This window comes from Lagopus muta, chromosome 2 (genome assembly GCF_023343835.1).
Source record: "Lagopus muta isolate bLagMut1 chromosome 2, bLagMut1 primary, whole genome shotgun sequence".
NCBI classification, from domain to species: Eukaryota; Metazoa; Chordata; class Aves; order Galliformes; family Phasianidae; genus Lagopus; species Lagopus muta.
In genome coordinates this window covers 84,030,572-84,054,055 of record NC_064434.1, presented here as the reverse complement: position 1 = coordinate 84,054,055, position 23,484 = coordinate 84,030,572, and the positions used below count along the sequence as shown (strand labels likewise).

The 23,484-nt window shown below is 36.0% G+C and overlaps 1 protein-coding gene across 3 annotated transcripts in view; it reads left to right on the top strand.

Moving 5' to 3' along the window:
* PRKCE (protein kinase C epsilon) overlaps positions 1–23,484 on the top strand; it is a 272,140-nt gene that overhangs the window by 86,037 nt on the left and 162,619 nt on the right. For all 3 annotated transcript variants that reach the window (XM_048935852.1, XM_048935854.1, XM_048935853.1), the window contains exon 2: positions 10,089–10,152. In XM_048935852.1, the coding sequence (XP_048791809.1) occupies positions 10,089–10,152 (64 nt within the window). The remainder of the gene's footprint in view (positions 1–10,088; positions 10,153–23,484) is intronic.

Genomic DNA, 23,484 nt, shown 5'->3' with positions numbered 1-23,484 from the left:
GCAGTGCTGGGGGATTTTCAGACTGGTCTTGCTAGTTTTTAGAAATGTTTTGTACAAATAAAATACTGTTTGTTTTCTGGAAATTTTGAGAGAAAGAGTTTAATTCGTAGCCGTTTACTGAGATCAAAGATGCTTCTGGGTCCATCTCCCAGCCTATCATAACTGCATGTTCTGTAGTTTCAGTCACTTTATTGAAGAGAAATGAAAATCTTATTAATATCTAAATCAGCTTGGTAAAGTAGAATAGTAAGAATTTACCAACTGGGATTTTCTCTTGCTTGCTGATGAACTCTGCTTGCATCTGGTGGCTGTGTTGAAGACTAACAAGCTGCTTGGGAGTCCTAGTGAGTGTGAGAGAAGCACAGTGTGTTTGTTTGCAGCATGTTGGGTTGAGATGCTTCCTTCCTTGTGAAAGATTAATTTCTATCATGAGTACAAGTGGAAAGAACATTTTATGTGGTTGCTTTGCAGATAAGCAAAGCCTTTCTCCTTTCTTCCCAGGGAGCTGAACTGAACTTAAACTCATAAGCAGTAGTTGTTTTAGTTTATTTTTATATATGTGAGTTTTGTTGCTCTTTGTCTGGAACAAAGCCAGCGCAGCTTCACTTACATCTGAGCTAAGGTTCATTCAGTTCCCTGCTGCTTTTTTCTAATTGGTTAATTAATGACTGCAAATTCAGTATGACCTCTCTGGAAAGTTACTGAAGGGAATCATGCAGTAGTGTTTCAAATACTTGGTGCAAAACTCTTGTAGAAAGATCTGAGATGAATGCTGAGCTTCATTTTCTGCTGATATTTCATATAAGGTGTGTTAATTTGTAACTGTTGGTCTGGCAACATTTTCCTGCCAATATAGGTAAGAGGAGTACTCAAACAATGACATCAGTCAGCTGTGTTCCTTGCTTCTGTTTTAAAACATGGTTTGTTAATGGACAATTTCTGGAATCTCTTTTTATAACCGTGGAACTAAAATTAGATTAACATGTGACAAAATTAAGGGCAACTTAACTTCATCCAAATATTATGGTTTCCTAGCACTTATATCCTGCCTTTGGAGATATCCTACTTCATTTAGGAACAGTTTGAGTTTGTGCCACTTATGGTATTCCAGCTGCTAATCTCACTGAATTTTGAGGTCTAAGAAATGAGCACTGTTGTTTTCTTTATTCACAGTGATGCTGTGTGGTTATTTCCTACTACATACTATCTAAGTTTCCCATAGTATATCTAGGAAGAGAAGAGTGCAGGAAGGTGTTATCATAAAGAGAAGAAAAATGTGTTAAATGAAATGGGTGCTTTGAAATATCATTGGAGACTTGGAGACTTCACACACTTAATCTACTGGATAGGGTTCTGTACAGTGCACCAAAATTTTATATCAAAATTTAGGAGAAATATCAAATGTCTGTGTAGTTAAGCCATCATGTTTTGGTAGTTCCTCAGCCTGGACAAATAAAGTAAGCTTAGATCTGGTATATATGTAAAAGCAAGCGGTCATTTATTGTACTGTAACAAAATCTCTAAACAGATCATACCTGTTTTTTCAATCTGACTTACTGCAAGGGTTAGCTGATTAATACAATGTTTTGATCCTACATACGTAGTAAACCTTTCTGGTTGCAATTCTGTATCACAACATTATAAAATATGTCCATAAGCTAAGTAGGAGATACTTTTAAGTATTTTTGTCAGCTAATTATTTCCCTACAGACTAGAGAGCTAGCCACTGGGCTAGCTGCAGTATGTTAAAGAACAGATTTTGAAAGGCATTGTGATGAAATTACAAATCAGTTCTTGCCATGTGATGGAGTTCCTTTATTCTTAAATCAAATATCACTTTCCCCAGCAGACTTAACTGATTGTAAGGTGAAAAATGATTGCTGTTTTTCCTTGAAATATGTATATTTAGCTGATGTTTCAAATCCAAGTCTTTATGCAGTCTTCAGCTTTTGCTCAATCTAGTTAAGTTTGGTTTAGCCAAACCCAACTCGTGCTCATCCTACTTCATTTTACCTCTGGGCTGGTGCTGCTTCTTTGTACTTTTGTACTAGTACAATGCAACCTCCATTTCTAGTACGGTTGTAGGATATTACAGTGGATATACATACTGTGTAGCTTAAAGGTAGGGAAATAAGCCATAATAGCTGCAGACATTGACATACTCAGAATAACTGTACTGTATTAAATAAGCCTACAAACCAGCATGCGCACATGCTTGAACCACTTAGGCTGGTGTGATTCTCAGTTGGCCCATTTGTTTGCTAAATGCCCTAAATGTAGTCTGAGATCTGTTCTCTTAAGGTTATTGACCCCTCATTCTTGTCATGTGTAAATGACTCTGATTTATTTTCTTATTAACCCTTATGCAGAACTATAGAAAGGCTTGGGTTAAAAGGGACCTTAGTTACAATCTAGTTCCAGCTCCCTTGCCATGGCAGGGCTGCCCCCTACCAGATCAGACTGCCCAGGGCCCTGTCCAGCAAGGCTTGAATGTCTCCAGGGATGGGGCACCCTCAGCATCTCTGAGGAGCCAGTGCCAGCACTTCACCATCCTCTGAGTAAAGAATTTCCTCCTAAAATTTTATCTAAACTTCCTCTTTTTTAAAAAAGCTTTTAGTATTTAAAAAAAACAAAAAAAAACAAAAAAAAACCAAAAAAAAAAAAACTAAAAAGGGAGATTTAGGTTAAATATTTTCCTGTTACTGATTAAACTGCATTTAAGAAAAAAGTCAGTCTCCTTCATGCTTATAAGCTCCCCTCAAGTACTGGAAGGCCACAGTGGGACCTCCCTCAAGCCTCCTTTTCTTCAGGCTGAACATGCTCAATTCCTTCAGCCTTTCTTCGTAGGAGAGATACTTTAACCCCTTACAGCAGATGTTAAAAACCTTAACATGTTTGGGCATAGAACTGTGTTAAACAGACACAGTTTTCTAGTACTATATTCTCAATATAAAAAAGATGAAATGAAGATCTCTAGGGTGGACTGTGGCAGAGATCTGATGCTGTACATGCTCCAATTCTACCTGCAGATTTTGAGAAAGTAAAGGTATTCTTTTTCTCCTTTTTCAGATCACAGAGTCAAAAACTTGGTTTTCTGCAGTGATGTTTGTGTGGTCATGCTACTTGATGCCATTGTGACCATTTGTACTGCTGTGCTATTTTGCTGTATGTAAATACAGTCATCTGTCTGTGTTCACATTCTGGCCTCTACCAGAAAATGAACTATGAACACTCTAGACCCACAAATGTTGTTTTACCCTGTAATACAGAAAATAAGTGTGTTATTTTTTGAGTGATGTGTGTGCTCGAGTGCAAACACATGCGTTCGTATAATTCTATGCATTCAAAAATATTCTTCCACTGGTGCCTGGGATGTCTTTTGAGGTCATGGAAGATCAAAGTCACGTTTGGGACACTTCATTGAATATCTGTATATGCTATATTAAGTAATGGAAGGATTCTTGTTTGAGAATTGATTTCTGAATACTGTTGCTATTTTAGCTGAAACTTGTTTTTCCCTGGTTACTTCTGTTCTGTATTATGTCTGTACATGTGTCTGGCACTGGAAAGTGTTTGATCTTTTCTGTAGGTCATGCAAGATGTTTGATGTCTTTTTGTTGACTTTTGAGTGTAAGTAAATAAATGATACAATCCCCTGTGGCCAAAATGTCTTAACTTCTATGTATATCATTGTGGTCAATTACAATGCAGCAAGCTGTGTTAAATTTCTCTGTAATTATAAAAATCAAATATGTAACATTTGTAATGAAAGGCAGATTTGTGAACTTTGTGGCTCTGGTAGGGACCTGATTTCTCTGGCCAGAAGAGCAAGAGGCGGTGGAGAATAAAAGAGTGGAGGTAAACAGAGGTTCAAGGGAAGTTTACTCAACATATTACCATGTTCTCTGTGCAATTTCTTTAAAAGTCAAGTTTACTTCATTTAATTAATCATGCACCCTGTGAAATCTGTTCACTTTCGGGTATTTATTAACGTTTTCTCTGCTATTTTGTTGACCTTATATAGCCTATTGCAAAGCTGTCAGTTTTAGTTGAGCTTGCTAGGGGACTCAGGTGTGAATGTTGGGGGAAGTGTATGAGTTTAATCTGTTTTCTAGTGCATTGTTTCTGTCAGGTGTACTTTGTTTTCATTTTGAATATACTGAAAATTGTTACTATTTATTAATGATATCAATGTTATGTTTTCTGTTAAATAAGTTAAAATTAAATCTCTATTAACTACTTCAGTTGAAGCAGAAAACATTGTTTGGTTCAAGATCAAAGGAATAGCACAGCTTCTTTATCCAGTCATTTTTTACTAGATTACTACAGTTCTGATATTATTATTTTACAGTCTTTATGAAAATGGTATGCAATAAATATTGGAGATATAAATGCTTCTGAAAAAATGAAGTTGCAGCCCCCCAGAATTTACAGGGTTATTTATTCAGTTTAAAGAATCTCTCAGGGAAGTTGTTCGAAAAGAAACTTTGTAATGCTGTAGTATGTCCAGTATAGGTTAATGGATACTGACTTCTGAAGTCCTCTGTAATTCAAATAACCATCTGCAGTGGTAGATCATGTGCTTGGAAGTTTATGCTTTAAGCTATCCAAATATCAGATAATCCTAGAACATGACAACAAGAGGTGCAAAGCAGGTTTTGACTTAAGTCTTTCTGTTTCTGTTGCTTATACAGACCATTTGTATTCTTACTGTAGCCAAAATCCTAAACATCTTTCCAGTTGAAGAGTTTTTGCTGTATTTTGTGTTTTGCCTAGATAGGGAACATGGGGGAAAAAAAAGAAAAAGAAAAAAAGAAAAAAAAAAACTTCCTCAAGCTTTGGGCTGCTAGGAAATTCAGTTATGAAAAATGTATTTATTTAGTTACTAATTCCAGATTTCAGTTCTGTGTCAATGATAATATTTAAATTTATCTCGAGACAAGTTAGCGTGGAAATAAATACAATGCACTTAATCTTAGATGACATTCCTGTGTTGTTGTTTATGGTCAAATGAAAACTGATGATAATATGGCATGAATCCCACTGAAGATAGTGGTTTTATTACTTGTTTACAACAGGTCTTGATTTGCTCCATAGTACATGCAAAATCTTTGTGCTGGGGCTACCAGCTAAAGTGAAAACAAGCAGCCTCAAGTGTTAATGAATCTGTTCAGACTGGTCAAGAATGCAAAGTCTTCATATTCAAATGTGAACTATCAGTGCAACTCAAATAATAGGATAGTATATTCTTAATCTTCCTCGTCCCCATAGATCCTTATAGGATTAGAGTTTGTATAGTTCCCTCAGCAGATTGCTTGTCTAAGAATCCTGCCAGAGTTGCATATCTTTAGGGAGTAGGAATTATAATGCTTCTTCTCTTAAAGAAAAAAGTTTAGAACTCAGTTTTTCAGAAGACCACTTATGAATTAAAAGCTTGAAGAAAGCCAACTAATGAAAGGCTGAGTTATTTTCAACGTCGTCTTCATGCAATGACAAAATTTTGCATTACTTCAGATTTGCAGAAGAGTTAGCTACGTTGGGATGTTGGAGAGAGATTTAAGCAATTGTTTTTGAGGTTGCTTTTATTTTTTTTCCTCACTGGTGAGTTGTAACTGGATGGAAGAAAAGAGGAGTTGTATCCTAGAGGTGTACCCATTAAACTTATTTTTTTCTTTTTTTAAACACAAAACAAAAACAAACAAAAAAACAGTACTTAAATGTCTCTGATATACCAGAAAGACAGGATGTGCATTGCTTGACAAAGTGAAGCTTAAGGGAGGAATAGGACAAATGATTCAGTGGGCAGCCTCAGTCTCCAGAAATTAGAATTTGGTTTTGGTTTAACTGCGGATTTATTGTGTGAATTTCTGGCAAGTCATTGAGTCCAGCTTCTACTTTCGGGAGTATCTTTTTTTTTTTTTTTCTTTACGGATTGGGAACTGACTCAAAAGGGTGTTGAAAATAAAATCCATTAATGACTATGAAACTATATAAATGTTCTCAATATGCTGAAACTTAGCCATAGCTTCATCATGGTTTTTTTCCTCTGAAAGTATATGTAGTTTTATAGATGGCTGCCTTTTGTTCCCTGAAACAAACTGTCAATGTCTTATGTATGCCTAAGTTTTCCAAGATTGGTGAATTGTTCCATTTCTGATTGTTGTATCAATCTCAATACTTGCAACGTAAATATTTTTTTTTAGTGACATAGAAATCGTTTAATGTACTTCTGCAATTAATCTTCCACCTACTATAACTCTGTATATTAACAAGTTCCACAACAGTAGCATAGGCCAGTAACAAAACAAAAACACTTCTACAATCAAACGATTTGCTCAGTTGTTCCATCTTTCGTTGCTTGTGGAGAATGTGATCGACCTGTATAAGGGATATATTTTCAATATATCCTGGTAACAGGAAAGCTCTTTTGTATCATTTCTTTGATCTCATTCCTCGTTTGCATCTTTCTTTCTTTTCTGTTGCCCTTTTTACCAGTCTTTTTAGATATCTTCTCATAGCACCTCTCTTCATGTATAAATGCCTGGCTGCATTCAGGGAGAAGTGTTTTTGGTGAGACAATAGAAGAGAAAATCAGAACTGCTGTGGTTAGACTATTTCCATTGTATTCGAGGATGTCTGTTACATTCAGCTGAATTTGGAAATTCTATAGCCATCGGACACGGGTTTATTATTAATATTAGTATATAGTATTACAGTGAACTACTGGGAAAAAAAATTGTGCTATATGTATCTGTTGTTGAAATGACACTGTACAGTCTGCAGTTTTTTCAAAGTACAGTTTAATGCATAGATTGAAAGAAAATCACATAGCTTTTATTTTAGTAGCCTGACTGTTTTTGAGTATTTATACCATTGTGTTTCTAGGCATTCAATTATGTGTTATGCAGAATTAGAATCAGTCCTCTTCATTCTGTACTGGCTTTTACATGTGAGGGACCTAAGATCATAAGGTTTCTCAACAGTTTGGGGGATTCTACTGTTTTTGAGAGGATGAGGAGTAGTGATGGGTGTTCTGTTATACAATAGGTCAGCTGAAGCAACTGAACTGCCTGCTCCTGGTGAAAGTACCAATTCATATAACTGATGAGACTGTCAGCATAGATGCTTTCTGAAATGACATAGGAATATTTTATAAATATGTTAATGAAAATGCCCGTTTCATTTTCACTGGAAATACAGTATTTTAAGATAGGAAAATCTTTCCTTTGTAGAAGAGAATCCCTATTTATAAAAAAAAAAATACATATTCTGCTTGGTGCATCAGCAAAAATTCTGAATTGCAATCATTAGGCAGAATTTTCAACCATATGATGCATAATAGAAACTTGTGTTCATTGCACCAATTTTTCCTTTTAAAGCTGTTTGAGATTAAATGAGTAGAAGGGAAACTTCATAATGACAGTCATCAGCTCCTTCAGCTGCATGACTGTTCTGCAGAGTAGAGTTAGGGTTGTGTGTGCGTATGCAGGGATTTTAACTGCAGCAAGTACTTTACTGAAAGCTTAACCAAACAGTATATAATGCTGATACAAGCAGAGTATTTGACATGCGTCTTTAATACAGCCATCTGTTGAGAACTATGGCAGTTTTTTCAAAAGCTGCCCTCAGCACAGGCGTCAAAGTCTATCCGTATGCCTGTGCTTCTGATCTTCTAACATTCTGCATTTAAAAATTGGAAAAGGGTAGGAGAGAGATTTCAAGCTCAGTAGCTTTATTTAAAACAAAAATTAAAAAAAAAAAGCCTCATGCTGCCAGCTCAGAAATTAAAGATGACTTTACTCAACATTCAACAAATGGAATAACACTTGACTGCACTTTTCATTTTCCCCTCCTCTGAGTTACCGCTGATCTTGCTAACACCTATTTCCTACTTGATCTATTTAAAATACAGCTGCTGAGGTAATTTTCTTAGTTTGTTGTTCTGATGACATCAGAGCTGTGAATTTTTCTACTGGCTCTTTATTGAAAGGCACAAAAGAGTTTTTATGGCAAGCTATCTCATGGAGGGAGGATCATGAGTTACCTTGATTTATTCAGCAGCTGTGCCCAGACGAGTTCCTCTTAGATGTTGAGGGAAAGTTGGAAGCAGAAGGATTGTGACACGGAAGGGTAGAGCAGGGCAGAGCAGTGAGCTTGGTTGTCCATTACAACACATGTGGACAGTTTCTATCTACAGTGTACTCCAAATGCTGTCTATAGGGTCAGATTTTGATTCTCCTTTTGGAAAATCTCACTTATGAAGAAAACCAACTAGTTCTTGGCAAAACAATCCTGAGATTTGTAATTTCATTTGATGGTCAGTTGTGCATTTGTATCATAAATAAATGTGATACCCACCCTGAGCGATGTAGTAAGTTGTCTCGTTATCAAGCTTCTGAATTACCATCATTAATAATTACATTGAAATTGTGGCAGTCAAAATGATCAAAATATACTTTGTGTTATGAGTTCTGGTTTGTATACTCATTTAATTGTTAATTTTCAAACATGAACTGACTGGTCTACCAGGTTATTAATGGGAATTAGCATTCTCTCGATTGCCATAATATTCCAGCCCAGTGTCATTCCCTGAGGTCACTTGCAACTTCAGAAGCATCTTTGTCTTATTGGTGTCAATTGAGGTGACTGGCATTGGTAGAAGGAGACCCACCTTCTCTGTTGGCATGGTGCAACATGAAGTGTAACATGGTGATGTGAGAGTATATGACACCCACTTCTGATTGTGAGTCCCAGGTGTGTTGCATTGGCTTAGGAGTGGCATCGAGCTCCTGCAGTGAGGAGCTGCTGACTGGCAGCATTGAGGTGCATGCTCTCTTCTCTGACCTTGTCCAGGAGGACCTGTAGTCCTGCTATGTTTCCACTTGAGGAAAGAAGGAGCCTTCTGGGGGTACATCCTTTCTCATTTCCTTGCTTGCTTTTGCTTGTTGGGCAGCAGAGCTCATGAAGTCCTAGAAACCAGGCCCATGTTCCATCCCGGCCTCATGGTGCCCAGTGCTGGGGCTGTTCTGCTTCTGGGTGGAGTAGTGGAAAATGGGACAGACCCTGGCAGACAAAGCCATTGGTGTCGGAAGTGCCCTAGCAGTGCCATGCAATTTTATGTGTGCTTTACTTACCAGAACAGAATGAAAATAAGATTAATGAACACCACGCTGGCTTCACTCACAGTCTGTGCATTTGTGTGAGGTTTGCAACGTGGCATTCAGAGCTATTGATTGTGTAGTGTTTTAGTTAGTTTCTTTTTTGGGAGATGAGCGACTTCAAAAATTGTCTATAATGTGTGGGGGTACCACTAAGGCATGCAAAACCAGCAGTGTGTAGAATTGGTGATGTGTATAAAATACATAAGGATTATAATGAGAACTTCATTGCTGTACATAAAGATTTTGCAGGTTGTAAGAATTAGCATTAAGTCCAACAGCTTCATACTGAGAACCCATAGTTCTCACTGAAAGCCATCTCCATGCAAGCAAACTCATTAAAATCTACCAGTGGCAAAAATAAATGAATTTTGCTTTTCAGAGAAGGAGGATAAAGCATGTATCACTTTCTCCCAGTAAGGATACAAAGAGAGTATTATGTACATGTGTTAACTGATCATATGAACTGTATGTGTTAATTTTTACCCCTGTTCTGCCACCAGTGCTGATCTGTCTTGCTGAGATCTGAATAGGTTACAGTGTTTTTCACATTTCCATAGCTGGGCTCGGTGCAAATTACTATTAAAAAAATAATAATTAAAAAAAAAATCCTTGATATTGCTATTTCACTTCTCTTATTCCTGCTGTACAAAAAACACCATATCCAAGAACAGTGTTTTAAATACTTGATCTGTCAAAATTCATTGGGTTCAAGCTTTCCAAGTGCTAAGGGTACATACTTCTTTTTTTGCTTCAGAGAGGTGCAGGGTCCTCAACACCTCTGTGCAAAAGGAGGCTCTGTTAGTAGTGAACTGTAGACCTGCCCATAGTTTGGCTTCACAGGTTTTGGACACTGGGTTTCCTTGCATGTGCAATCACTTTATCTGGGGATCACTCTAAGTTTTCTTTTATTTCTTTTCTTGATTGCAGATTGACTTGGAGCCAGAAGGGAGAGTGTATGTCATCATAGACCTTTCAGGATCATCAGGTGAAGGTAGGGACTTTAAATATATTTTTTTTCTCATTCTTGGAAGATTCCATTCATTAAAGGGCCTCAACAGCAGAATCATTAGAGGAAGTCTGTGCTAATGCTCTCTTAATCAGTACAAGCTTAAGCTACAGCGAACACGTTTTGATTAAATGCTAGTGAGTCAATGAGCAGTTCATCTTAACCTGTAATCATTGTTGGTAACAAGACCAACTAAAAGTGCAGTAATTAAATGAGTTGTTTAGAATTATTGATTCGTAGAATCCTTAATCCTTAATAGAATTCTTAATTTCTAGGTAGAAACGATGAGATGTCACAGGGGGGAAGTGTGTTTATTTGCTTTTTAAAATTACTGTAATATTTATTTTTCCTCTAAATGTTTTCTTTTCCAAGTAAAGTAATGAGTGCAACATTGTAATGATAAGAGGTACTTTGATTTTTAGTACATTAGTTGAATGTTCGGAAAAATGCAGGAAGATGCTGAATGAGTGTTTATTAACATAAGACACTTTTCTGCTGCTTAGTTGGCATCAGAGTTGGATGGTACATGCCAAGAATAAGAGTTCATGAAGGAACAATTCTGTTGTGTATATTGGTCGTGTTCTTAAACGACCGCCTGACCTGCTGAAATGAGGATAGCACGTTTGGGTTTAGACATTTTAAGTGATGTCGTCTTAACAATTTTCCCAAGTAAGCTCATAGAGCTCAGCTAAACAAGTTTCAGAATACTGAAAGAAGCTTTGTGTAAACCCTGACAGCAGCTGGAATTGGAAATGGTATGAAACAAAATTATTTTGCCTGGCACAGTTAAGGAACAGTGGAAGAATGTGTTTTATGTATTTGTTCTTTGTAACGAATACTGTGCTCTAACCAATTACTAACAGTATCCTGCAGGAACATGTGCTGCACTAAATCTTGAAATTTAAAAACAAAATATTTAGGCTTTGCCTTTTCCTCTGCTTCATACTGAAATAGCACCCATCACCTTAGTAGTAGGTTCTACATATTTTACTAATTGCTATGTCAATAAAAGAACAAAAATGTGGTGAATGGTATTGGTTTGTAATACGTGTTGGCAATTAAATGCTCTTCCAAGCTTCCATTTGTACTTTGTTGAGACCTAGGCAAGCACAGCATTACTATTCCATCGCAAGATGTGTTTAGGTGTGTTGGACCATTGAAAAACAGGAAGAATGGTGTGTTGTTGTGTTGTTGTTCTTCAAATGTTGTTTAAAATTCTTTAACCTTCTACATGTGGGGGAGGTAATGTCTCCTATGCAGCGTTGTGCATTACTCCATAACTTAGAGATGCTTGGAAAGAAGTCTCAGAAAGACCTGAGTTTGTTTTTACTGTGTTACTATTGAAGGGAAGCATAAAAACAGCAGAGTTTGTATGGAAGTGGGCCTCTGAGGAAAAAAGCTTATGAAATATTGTCTTGTGGGAAGACTGACGCTTTGGTTAGATGAATTTGGTAGAAACTGCAGAGAAGTTCTTTTGCTTACTAAATGTAGTAGTAGTAGTTTTAGAGCTTTCTCACTGAATTTGAGTAACCATGGAAAAGCTTTGTATAGAAGCATTGCAAAGTTCTCTGGAAGAGCTGTGGTTTTCCTCACAAGTCTCTAAACTTGTTTTATGGTGTTTTGTTAGCAACACTATGAAATTCTATTTTTAGATGGCTCTGTTAGGGGTAAGGCCTATCTAGCTCTGAAAGAGTCTCTTCTGGCGTACTGTCTTAAAGTAAAACATCTAATTTAACGTTGCCAGTGTGCAACAAGCAAACATTGGTTCACACAGACTTACCTTGTTGTTTCAAAAATGACAATTTGATCTCTCTACATACATATCTAAATACACATGTAAATAGAATACATCTGATACAGGTTGCTCCAAAAGTAATGCCTTCTATTTATTTCAAATGGAAGCTACAACTGATACAGAGAGCACAATAACACTATTTGGTAGAACAAATACTCAGCTACAGAACAGTAATTTTCAACTAAGTCACCACAGCTAACTATGCGTTTATGCCAGTAATGAACATGGCATTCTCATAGATCCTGCACCAGCAGAGATGCCTTTTCACCACTGTTGAAATGCACCACACCCACCACCACCTCACTGTGCTCGCATCCACTGTTTGATCACTGCAAATGTTCAGTAACTATCAGCATATGTCAGAGGAGGAATTCAGTGACACACATTTACTTCGTGTGCACTTCCATGTCAGATGCCATTTTGTCAGGCTGCCCCTCTGCTGCTATATGTTCCATGGTAACAAAATATAACAATACTGGGGCCATACCAGTATATTTTTGCATTTTAGTGGGACTGTTCATTTCAGTTGATCTGTATATGTTGAATATAAAAGGATCCTAAGTTAGACTAAAATGATGACTTCAGGCTGACCAGTGTTGGTTGAGCTCTTTGCTACTCTTGATCTAATTTGTTAGCCAGGGCTTTGGTTTTGAATTCCAGTCATTGCTGCAAATGGAATCAGAGTAAATGGCATTCTCTACATGCTGCATGGATCTCAACATAAAACTACAAGTGCTTTTTAAATATAAATGAAATTAAAAAATCAGAAATATTTTTAAATTTTAGGATATACTGGCAATGGGCTTTGAAATTTGGTGGTATCCCAGAGCTTGATGCTTCAGCCTATTCAGGCAGATTTCCCTGTGAGTTGGTTTTCCCAATAGAAGAATGTAATGGGCAAATGCAATGATGTCTGGGCTACATCTAAATCCACCTACTCTTTACAAACACACAATTTGGGATTTCCAGCATTACTAAATAACTGTTATTAAATAGGAAGCCATAGGAACTACAAACTGTCACCCAAACATGTGACAGGGTATCAACAGTGCAGTTTCACATGTGTGAGAATCACAAGGATGCAAGTTCTGAATGACCAACGGAGGCTGCATCTGGACGAAGACAGCACTGTACCAAGCAGATCAGAAAGGCACTTAGGGGAGTTATCAAAGATTGGAAGTACCTACACTGAGAAGGTGCACAACCCTTTCAAGTAGGAATTATGCACCCTATTTCAATGTGTCTATCTTGTTAGGTCTCTTTCTGAGCGTTTGGAATCTTAACTACTTCTGTAAATGTAGCTTAATGTTTATCTGTGTGCCTAGGAACTCAAGCTTGCCTAGCTTTGGAATATATGGTAGTATAAAATAAATATTCTCAGAAGCTTCCTACTGAATCTTTTAAGTCCTATTATTATCACTGTTTCACATCAGATTCTCAAGGGGAAAATGTCAATTGAGGAAAAAAAACAACTTATAGCAATAATTTGAGTTGGGAGAAACAGTCATGTTGCGTGTTTCTTAGTATATATATATATTTTTTTTAAAAAGGCCATGGAATGGGCAATAAAAGGACAGCAGCTGTTGAGATGTAATGCATTCTTAGAAACTAGTATTGTCTTGTATTTTGCTGCACTGCAAATCGAACTTACATGTGTCATATAAAAGAAATTTCTAAATTATCAGCTTTGAATAATGTGACTTCAGTTATTTGGCACTTCTAAAAGATTTTAAGATGGAAGTTCTATTTTGATAAATTAGATTAATCCGTTAACGTGGGCAGAAATCTTGGCCTGCATTTGAGTTGCCCCTAAGAAGCAACAGCCCTACTCTGCAGCTGAGCTCCTATGTGAATAAACTGCTATATAAACTAAAATTTTTTAATTAAGGTCCTAAAAGATGGATGAAGAAATATTCTTCCTTGTAGTATATTCTCAATAGTTTAAGCTTTTGACTTGATACTGACAGAGAACATCGTTACCATATTCCTTTTGAAATTAAATTGTCCCATGATCACAGCTGCCAGATTGCTCATCCCTTGGCACTACTTTCAGTTGTATGGTAAAATAATAATAACAGCTCATTGTTATAACCTGACTTCTTCAGCAAAAGTACACAACTTTTTCCAACTCTAAGTGGAATCATTCACAGGCTTTCATCACTTGTGTCGTGTACAGAAAAAGACAAACGTGAGAGATTACAAATGGAAGTAAAGAGTACTTCTGCCTCTCCTTGTCCCATTGCTAGACTTATTGAAACTCTCTTAGATACCAGTACGGGCATCTGGGATGTATTTTTAAACTACTGAAAGAAGGGTTGAGTTGTTGGATTTGCTACTGGCAGTTTTTCTCTAATTCTGAAGATAAGCTACAAACCCACAGGCACTTATAGAGCTGTGTCAGCTTCTCTTTCCATTTCCTATATTGCAAAACTTCCTTCAGAAGCTGCCTAGAGAAGTAGCTCTACTGTAGCAGTCACACTGCACTTGTGAGCTGCCTGAAAAGCCTGGTGATTTAGTTGGCTCTTCACTGGATATCTTGCAGCAATACCAACTCTTGATGTTCAAATCTCAGTGTATTTGGATTTGTTCTGAGAGTGTCACTTTCTAGAACTTGCTCCCAATTCATTTCTAGAAGTCGAAACAGAAAAAGGTTGGAAAGCACAAATATTCAAGAAAATGGATGAAAAGCTACACAAAACTCAAGTCCAACAGAAATGTTTTTATCATCACTTTTTTTTTTCCTACAACTAATGCTGCTTTAGATCTTGCTTATAACTTTGGAACGATTCTTTTGTGCTGAGAGGGAGAGTGAGTAGCTATGTGTTTTTACAATCTTTTGTACATTCTGTAGTAGGAACTGTTTGGCCCACATTCTGAAAATAAAATGCTAAATGAACAGTTTATCTCATTGAAAATGATGTTATTTAAACTTAGGATTTCAAGTTTTCTACAGAAACTCAGAAGTGTTTCATTTTTGAGAGATGAGTTTTTTTTATAGACAAATTGTCTATAATGTGTGGGGCACCACTAAGACATGCAAAACCAGCAGTGTGTAGAATTGGTGTTGTGTATAAAATACATAAGGATTATAATGAGAACTTCATTGCTGTACATAAAGATTTTGTTCTGCGCTGAGTGTTCTCCAAACTAGTTCTGAAAAATGTTTAGCATGTTTTGCTGAAAGAAGAGGGAGAGAAAACAGCTCTTAAAATACTTTTTTTATATTCCCCATTTTGGTGGCAATACTCCAAAAGTAAGGGAATAGGAACTAAGGTCCCTTCTAACTCTATCCATTCTACCATTCTGTATGTTTTCATTACAACTGTGGCTCTTACGCTCTGTACCAAAAATGATCTGCAAGATTATTTAGCTTTTAGAGATTTATTTCATTTGAAATGGCTCTATGTGTTTGGAGTAAATATGCAATTATTTCCCTTGGATGCAAACAGCTGTGTCAGTGGAAAATTCCCACGTAAGGTATCCATTTATAGGTTAAAATGCAACAGTTAATTAGTAAAGTCCATTTACACAAATATTTGATTATAATTTTAGTGTTTCTATTGGATTTCTTAAAATGTTGACAAATAACTGTCCATTGAGAACTTAAAAGAATATTTTAAACGAAAACCCTGTGGTCAAACAAAAAAAACCTGCATTGCTTCTGTAGGCCTTACTTACACAATGTGCAATAGTATTTGTTGGATTTTTTTATTAACTTCATTGGATTTTGTACTGCTCAAAATGCAAGCACATAGGATCTTCTTATTAAAGAATAAGCACTTCTAAAACTCCGCCAGATGTTTTGCCAGACTTGCAAACATAATCAGTCAAGTTTGCTATTAACCAAACATCTGGTAACTCTACCTTATACACACACACATATACATATACAGTGTGTGTGTCTATATATATAGTTATAAGAAAAATGTTTATAATAGATTAGTGTTTGTATGTAATTTCCTTGGGAAAGGTCTGTCATATCTATTCTGGTTTCTTCACAAATTCATGTAATGATTACAAAGGTTTTTTTCTTATCTTCAGCTTCTACCAGGGCTATGGATAAAAGTATGTCTGCTTATTAGTGTATGGATGAACAGGAGGCCATTATAAAACGTGCTGTCTGTTTCTTTGTTGCTTATCTGTGTCCAAGGTCATATTGATTTTTTTCTATACTAATTCAGTGTTGCTGTAACACAGACATTATTTCTAGGCTGAAGTGCACTCATTGACTTTTTTATTGGCATGCTTGGCAGTACTTTTTTGATCTATTTCACTGCTTATGAAATTTTGTGCGTGAAATTTTCTGAATGATTTCAGAAATGTTTAGGAGCTAGCTGATAGAGATCCAAATACAATCTGAATGTTTAAAACATAAGTAATGCGATGACATTGTGATTCACTTCATAAACTGGGATAGCAGATGGCCATCAAATGGGAAGAAGATAAATTGCCTGAGGAATGATTAAAAACATTTCCAATAAACTCAATTTTATATAGTCTAAAAGACTGATGCTACTATATTTAAAACTTCTGACCTCGTTGCTGCATTTGTCATTGTACATTTCTTATTTCTTCAGAATTATTGGCTTGTATATAATATATAGAGGACAGGGAGAAGCAAATGGGGAGTCAGAGCCCTGATGAGGCTCTGCTACTTCTGTGCAGTAGGTAGGTGGAGCAGGAATAATCTGTTTAAATGGATCTGCCATGGCATTGAAGCAGACAGGTTTCCTCCTCCAGGGATGAAATGTAAAGTAGCAGAGGAGTAAGGATGCTGCTTGATGTCTGGGAAAACTGTTTACCTAGATTCAGCAAACCACTCAAACTTCATACTTTTACACTTGAGGTTGTGGCTTTTCTGAGAGTTAAAGAAATCTGGAACAATCTGAACAGGATCAAACTGAATTGTAGTAGATATGGTGTCTGTCTTCAGTCACTTGACTCAGGTAGATTTATGAGTTCAAACTTTTCTACTCATGCAGCTTTCCCTTTAAGGAATATTTTGCACAGGGGGATATAAACTTTGTAATGACTGTATTTTATAGCTTTTCTCCTCTTTTGATGTGAAGCAAAATACATAACCAGAGAAACCAGGTACACACTTGCTTTCCTCTGCTCTGTCTCAGTATGGATTCTGCTTGCAGTGCTTTTACTCATAGCCTGGGCAAAGGTAGAATACTAAAGTGTTTTCAGTTTTCCTCAAGTACACTTTCTTGTTTCATAGAAGTAGAGCGAGTAGTAGCGTGAGAGCCAACTTTAAACATAACCAGAAACTCTATTTTCAAAATCCATTATACAGTGTGCCAGCTGAGAATATATTTCCTTTGAAGCTTTGGTTTTATGTCACTAGGATTTGGGGATTTTTTTCCTATTCAACTGCTTGTGTTTTTAGCACCAGAAGATCAGAACTTATTCAAACCACAGGTGAGGCAAAAAAGATAAAACCAAGGACATAAAAGATCTTAAATTCTAATTTTTGAAACTTTGCTTCTGCTATGCTTTCGTTCTCTCAGGGAGTATAAATCAAAATTACTACGGATGTATTTTCTCTTAGATTTTATTTGATTGATTCTTAGAATTAATCTCTGTTAAATTGTGAAACCTTATTTCAAGAATGGATTTGTTTTATTTCTCGGAGCTATTCACTTATGACAATATTTACAACTGTAAGAAATCTTTGTTCAGCCAGATCATGAATTTCTAGTCAGCTGTTGTAATGCAAACAAAGAAAAACCAGCTGAGATTCTTGATGGCTTTGTTGCTTACTAATCAACAAATTTTAACAAAGAAGAATATTACAGCTATTATAAGGGCGGTGTGTACTTTCATATTAAAATAAAAAAACTGAGGGTTGTGATTCTCAACTAGAAAATTTGAAACAATTCTTAAATTTTAACAATCTAACAGGTTTGGGAAAGCAGATTTAATGTCAGTAGTTATATAATTATTTATCAATGTTAGAGAAATTAGATGTTTATGGGGTAGGTGAGCCGTATATTCTGAGACAAAACTTCACATGTTGTTAGCCTAGCATCTGAAAACAGGTACGTGCACATTTTTACCCAAATGATGTTCTTTGTACACTCAAGTTAGGCTGCCCTCAGTAATGGCACAGGCATTTGGTTAGGAAGATGAATCATATAGACTAACTAGACCTCTTTAAAGAAATTAATGCGAATTTGGTGACAATTCAGTCGGTGCGCTACACTTCTGAACCACAGTGCTCAGTGAACAGGCATTCCAAAGGGTGCTTATGCAATTTTTGTGGCAAATACCTTCCCAATGAACAGTTTTGCATGGATTTATCCATCCAGCTTGCTGATGGAACATCTGGTAAGCACTGTTTGTGATAGGCCCTTACTGTACAAAGCTGGCTTGATTTTTATTTTTTTTTTTTTTTTGTCAGGCAAAGATCGATGACCATTTTTTGTCAGGCTTCTAGCTGTTTGCCAAAACAAGTGCTTCACAGAAAGCAAGACACTGGGATTTCTAAAGGCTCCTTTGTCTTGTATTGTAAGAGTTTGTGCTTTTTTTTTTTTTTTTAAGAAAAATTTCATAAGACTGTAATAGTAAATAATAAATAGTGAATCATACACATATCATGATTACAAAATGTCTGCCTTATTTCCAGTTATGCAGTACACACATTTGGTGTTGTTTCGTTGCATTTTTTCCTTACAAAATTATTCAAGAGCTTTGGAATAATCACGTTTAATATTACCACTGCATATATGTAGGATGTTTTTAAAATATGAAAACTATCATATCAAAAACTGTACTGGTGTTTTTCTTTCCATTACATACACAAGCTAGTAAAAAGATATGGAATAAAAATTATGTAGCTTTTGAAATCTGTATTTGTCTATTTCATAAGACACCGTAGGCATAGGTTAACCCATCACTCATTTGTCTGAGATGACATATGCTATGAAAATACATTAATATTGTAGCTTATGTGCATGTCTTTGTTTTATAGTTTCTCTCTTTGTTTCATTGCAGTTCATAGAACACAATGCCTATACTCCAAGATTTTCTTGTTTTCTTGCTCCACCATGTTGCGGTTGTTTCAGTAGCATGCTCTGAATCAGCCAGCACTTGTTTCCCACTCCCAGTAATAGTCAACTCTTTTACTGTTAGTGTCATTGAGGAAAAAAAATGTTATAGTACAGTCCATTTTGATTAATTGATCAGAGGCTTAATATATGTGGTAATGCACAAGTTAAAGACGGTTCTAACTCTATTTCTGCCCATTCCATGTATCCATGAGATTGTGAAAGTTTTGGGGATGTTAACGGATGTTAACATCCTTTTAAATATTAAATTTTTACTGTCTTCAGAATAATCTAAAAATCAGATTTTATATTCTTGAGATTTTCAATAATGAAAACAGATGGAAGATATATATTTGAAGTATAGTCTTGAAAGCTTTAAATATTTATAAGTACAGGTGGAAACAGAGAAATTTAGGAACGTTCCTTTCAATAGAGGCTCAAAATTTGCATATAGTTGAATGGTAATATACTAAGCACAGGTAAAACACTTTTTTGTGTGTGTGTTCTAAAAACTATTTAAAAGAATAATTAATCTGGGAAATACTGTCATTGTTTCTTAGTTAATAGCCTCTATTTCTGACTTAGACTTCTTAGAAATAATAAGCAGGTGGATTAAAAGACAACTGTGTTAACTGCTCATTTGCCACAGGCTTTTAAATCATTTCAGTCTTTTGCACTTTAGGCTAATGGAAGATGAGCAATATTTAAAAACCGTGGTGCGTAATTTGGAATTGTAGTAAAGATAAAGTACTAGAGGAAACAATACTTCTTACTTATTCTCTAAATCAGAAAAATATATTACTTTTGTTTTGGGATGATAGTAGAGTGAGTGTCTTAACAATTAGAGGTGAAAATGAGAGTAATAAAGCCTCGTACTCTTGGAGAAGCCTTGTCATTAGTGAATGTGGCTACCGTTAGGACGGGCTCAGACTCTATTAGACTTCTGGGCACTTGGTATCATTAAATATGGATTTATTTTTTTTATAATTTGCTAGTCTTTGTGATTAATCTTCAAGATGTGTTGTTCACTAAATCTGTGGGTTGTAAAGTAGAATGCACTGGAACTTCATTATCCCAGACTGTTGTGATGTGGTTTTATCTTTTTCTTTAAAGATTCCTCTAACCATGTTCTCAGAAATCCTTCTGCAAATGGATCTTGGTAGAAATTAGTATGAATACTGTATTTGTGCTTCTGCAAGGTCAGGATTTGCTAAAGAAAATTTACAGAGAATGCAAGGTGCAAGGCTGGACAAAGAAGTTCAAGTCCATCATTCTGGATTTTCACATGGCCTATACTAAAAAAAGTATTGCAAGCAGTGGTTGAAACAAAGATAAATACTCTGATTAAAATGTTGCTTAGTCCTTTGTCTTTTCATTTTCATGCTAGCATTTTCATTATTTCTGCCATTTTTCGTTGGAGTTTCTTCTTAAAAATGTGTTGTGTGATATCAAAAAATAATATATAACAGACTTTAATCTCCAGTAACAATTTTAGTAAGTGAACCAACTAATGGCAAATCAGTATCCGAATCTGGGACAAAGTACTCAACAGAGTAAGTCTGTGTCTTGTTAACTCCAGTGTTCATCAGTGTGATTTCTTCCTACAAGGTGCTGTGGGAAGTAAAGCTCTTTTATCTAACAGCGTTGTAAAGAAGCACTGAGACATACTCCCTTTCTTCTTAATTCTCTGTTTATAATTCCCAGATCAGTACCAGGAAATTGTTATCTTTCCAGTAAATTCCCAAGCATATGCTTTTCTTTTTACAAAGCTCACTGGTTTCAAAAAATCTTTAGTGTACTTTCTGTTCTTAGCTTTTTCTTCTTTGTGCCGTCGTTTTGGGATTCTCTGCTGCAAACGGTGTTGCTTAGAAAAAAACATCTTCTGTTGTAATTCTTGAATTTTCCATAGTAAATAAAAGTGACCTGGTGTACCAGTTGTTTAGGTAGGCTATCTCTGACTGTAATTCTGAAAACAGCTGTATTTCTCTCTTTTTCAGAGCAATGTAATTTGCATGACAATATCATAAAACAGGAAAGATCTAGAAAGGAAGAAAACTTATTTTCTCATTTAAACTCCCAGTGAAACTTTGTGAATGTATAATTTCAGGTTTAGATCGCTATGCTTTAAAATCTACTTCAGTCTTTATTAAAAACATTTTGCAGTCCATAATTATTGTATGACGAAGAAGTGAAGCTATCCTGTTTTCTTTTTTGAAAGGCTGCCAATTTAACAGTGCAGTTCTCCTGATAAGGACTTTATCTTGAGCTTGGTGAATTTCAAATGACTGCTTTTTTTTTTTTGTCTTCATATAAACAAACTTTTAGAATCAGAGGTCAGCATACTAAGATGAGCTTTGAGGCCTTTCTTTACTGATGACTTCTTTGCAAGAGTAGTGCTGTGCATTTCAATTAAGTAAATAAACAGTTTACCACCACCACCTCTGCATGGTCAATTAATATTATATTCAGAAGTATTGGTCACAAATACTTCAGAGTTTTGTACATCTGTGTGAGAAGCCCTTGGGGAATGTACTGAAGGGAGAAAAAAGGAAGCAAAAGTTCTCATTGAAAAGAAATGCACTAAGCAACATTTAAATAGCAGTTGCTTTTAAATTCCAGTGCTTTGGGTTTTCCTTATTTACTGGAGTGATCTCTGCCATCTTGACATTGGGCAAGATGCTTCTGTGCATCAGTAGATTTCTCTGGGAAAAAAAGAGTACTTCTAACTATTGTGCTGCAAGACTACTGTTAATAAGTGGAAGTTATCCTTTAGAGAAAGAGCTTGGTAAATGCTGGAAAAGGACTTGAGATTGAGACTCATATCTTGCTTTCAATTAACTGCCTACTCTTCATTGAAAGAGTACAGAAAAAACACTAAAGGTGATGTAATTCACTTACAGTCAAGATACAATTTATCCCTATTTCAGAATCCCAAATTAGCTTTTAGTTTTTTACTTTTGTTTGCTAAGCATCCATTATTGATTGTGTTTTGCTGGCTGTAGTTACTGAACTTATTTTCTGGAAGGGGAGTGGTGAAGAGTGGGGGGGAAAAAAGACCTCAAGTGTCTGCTGACAGCCTTCAGCGTTCAATGATGAAAAATTTATAATCATAGGTTTAAAAACTGTCATGCCTGGTTTTTAGTGAGTGTGAATTTTGCATGTTTGAGAAAGGTCAGACATCTAAATTGTGTTATATATAGATATATGTAGATATATTTTACTACTTCATTCATTCTTGGGATGGATTCATTGTCAGAAACCATATTTCTTATTTTAAGGATCTACATCTGAGCGATTTCTGTCAGAATAATGGATACGTCACTGAAAGTTCTTTAGCTTCTCCTGGGTAGATTAAGCATTTCCCTTATCTGTGCTAAAGTATTTGAAAAAGTTAAATAAGGAGAATGTTCTCATTCTTCAAGTATTTTTCCTGACTTTTTGAGTTGGAGAAGAGGAAGGAGATTTCACATAACTCAGTAGCGTCATGTTGGATGTCTTCTCTGAAGTATGCTCATAGACTTTCCTTCTAAGTTTGCCAAGCTGTTTGGCACACTGGGATGTGACCCTGCTTTTCATGTCTCTACTCCCTGTACAGTTCTCATTACTTAAAGATTTATAACTTACACTGCGCCGGAAAGGCTGGCTTGAGTTACCAAAGAACACGTCCTATTTTTCTGTACGCTTTTCAGATTTTCCTTACATGAAGTGAATCCTGGGCCTCAAGAAGAATCATTAGTATTCTTAGCACGAACTGGACCGATAACTTGGGTTGTGAGACATGCTTACAAACAAAGAACAGCAACTCAGTGAAAGATTTCAAGGAGGAAATACACGCAACTTCCCTCTGTGCCAGCTTTGCTACACATAACAAACTGTAGAAAGTATTGGAGCGTTTCATTTCATTGCTACTGACTTTGGAGAAGAAAGGTCTTAAGAATCCTGAGATTGTTCATGGACAGTATTGGTTGCACCAGGTTATCTAACACAGTCTATACTGGTTTTTGTTCAGTTGTAGTATTTTTCAAGGGTACATGATTCCTGATTCCTATTTTAACATATAGTAAGTGTAAAGAAAGCAGCTTCCCTTTACTGTTTATGCAGCAAATAAAGAGGCTTTAAAAGTTGTATTTCAGGAATTGCATCTTCTTCGTTCATTTTAACTAGATAAAATATCAGAATTAATTTTATCCAATTCTCTTTTGAGTTGCAAATACCAGATACTGTTGAAGTCTCAGCTATTGTGTCACAGGATTTTATATATGTTACAGTCTAAACAACATGACTACTTCTGAAGTTAGCAGTATTCAAGGAGTGTATGGAAGACTTCAAGTGGATTGAATTTTGCTGTAGCACAGATGAAAGTGAAATTATTGCAGCGTTTTCTGTCAGAGAAAGTTTGGATAATGTGAGGCATCCAGTATTTCATCTGTAGTTTTAATGAAGTCAATCCAGTTCCACTGGAACATTTTT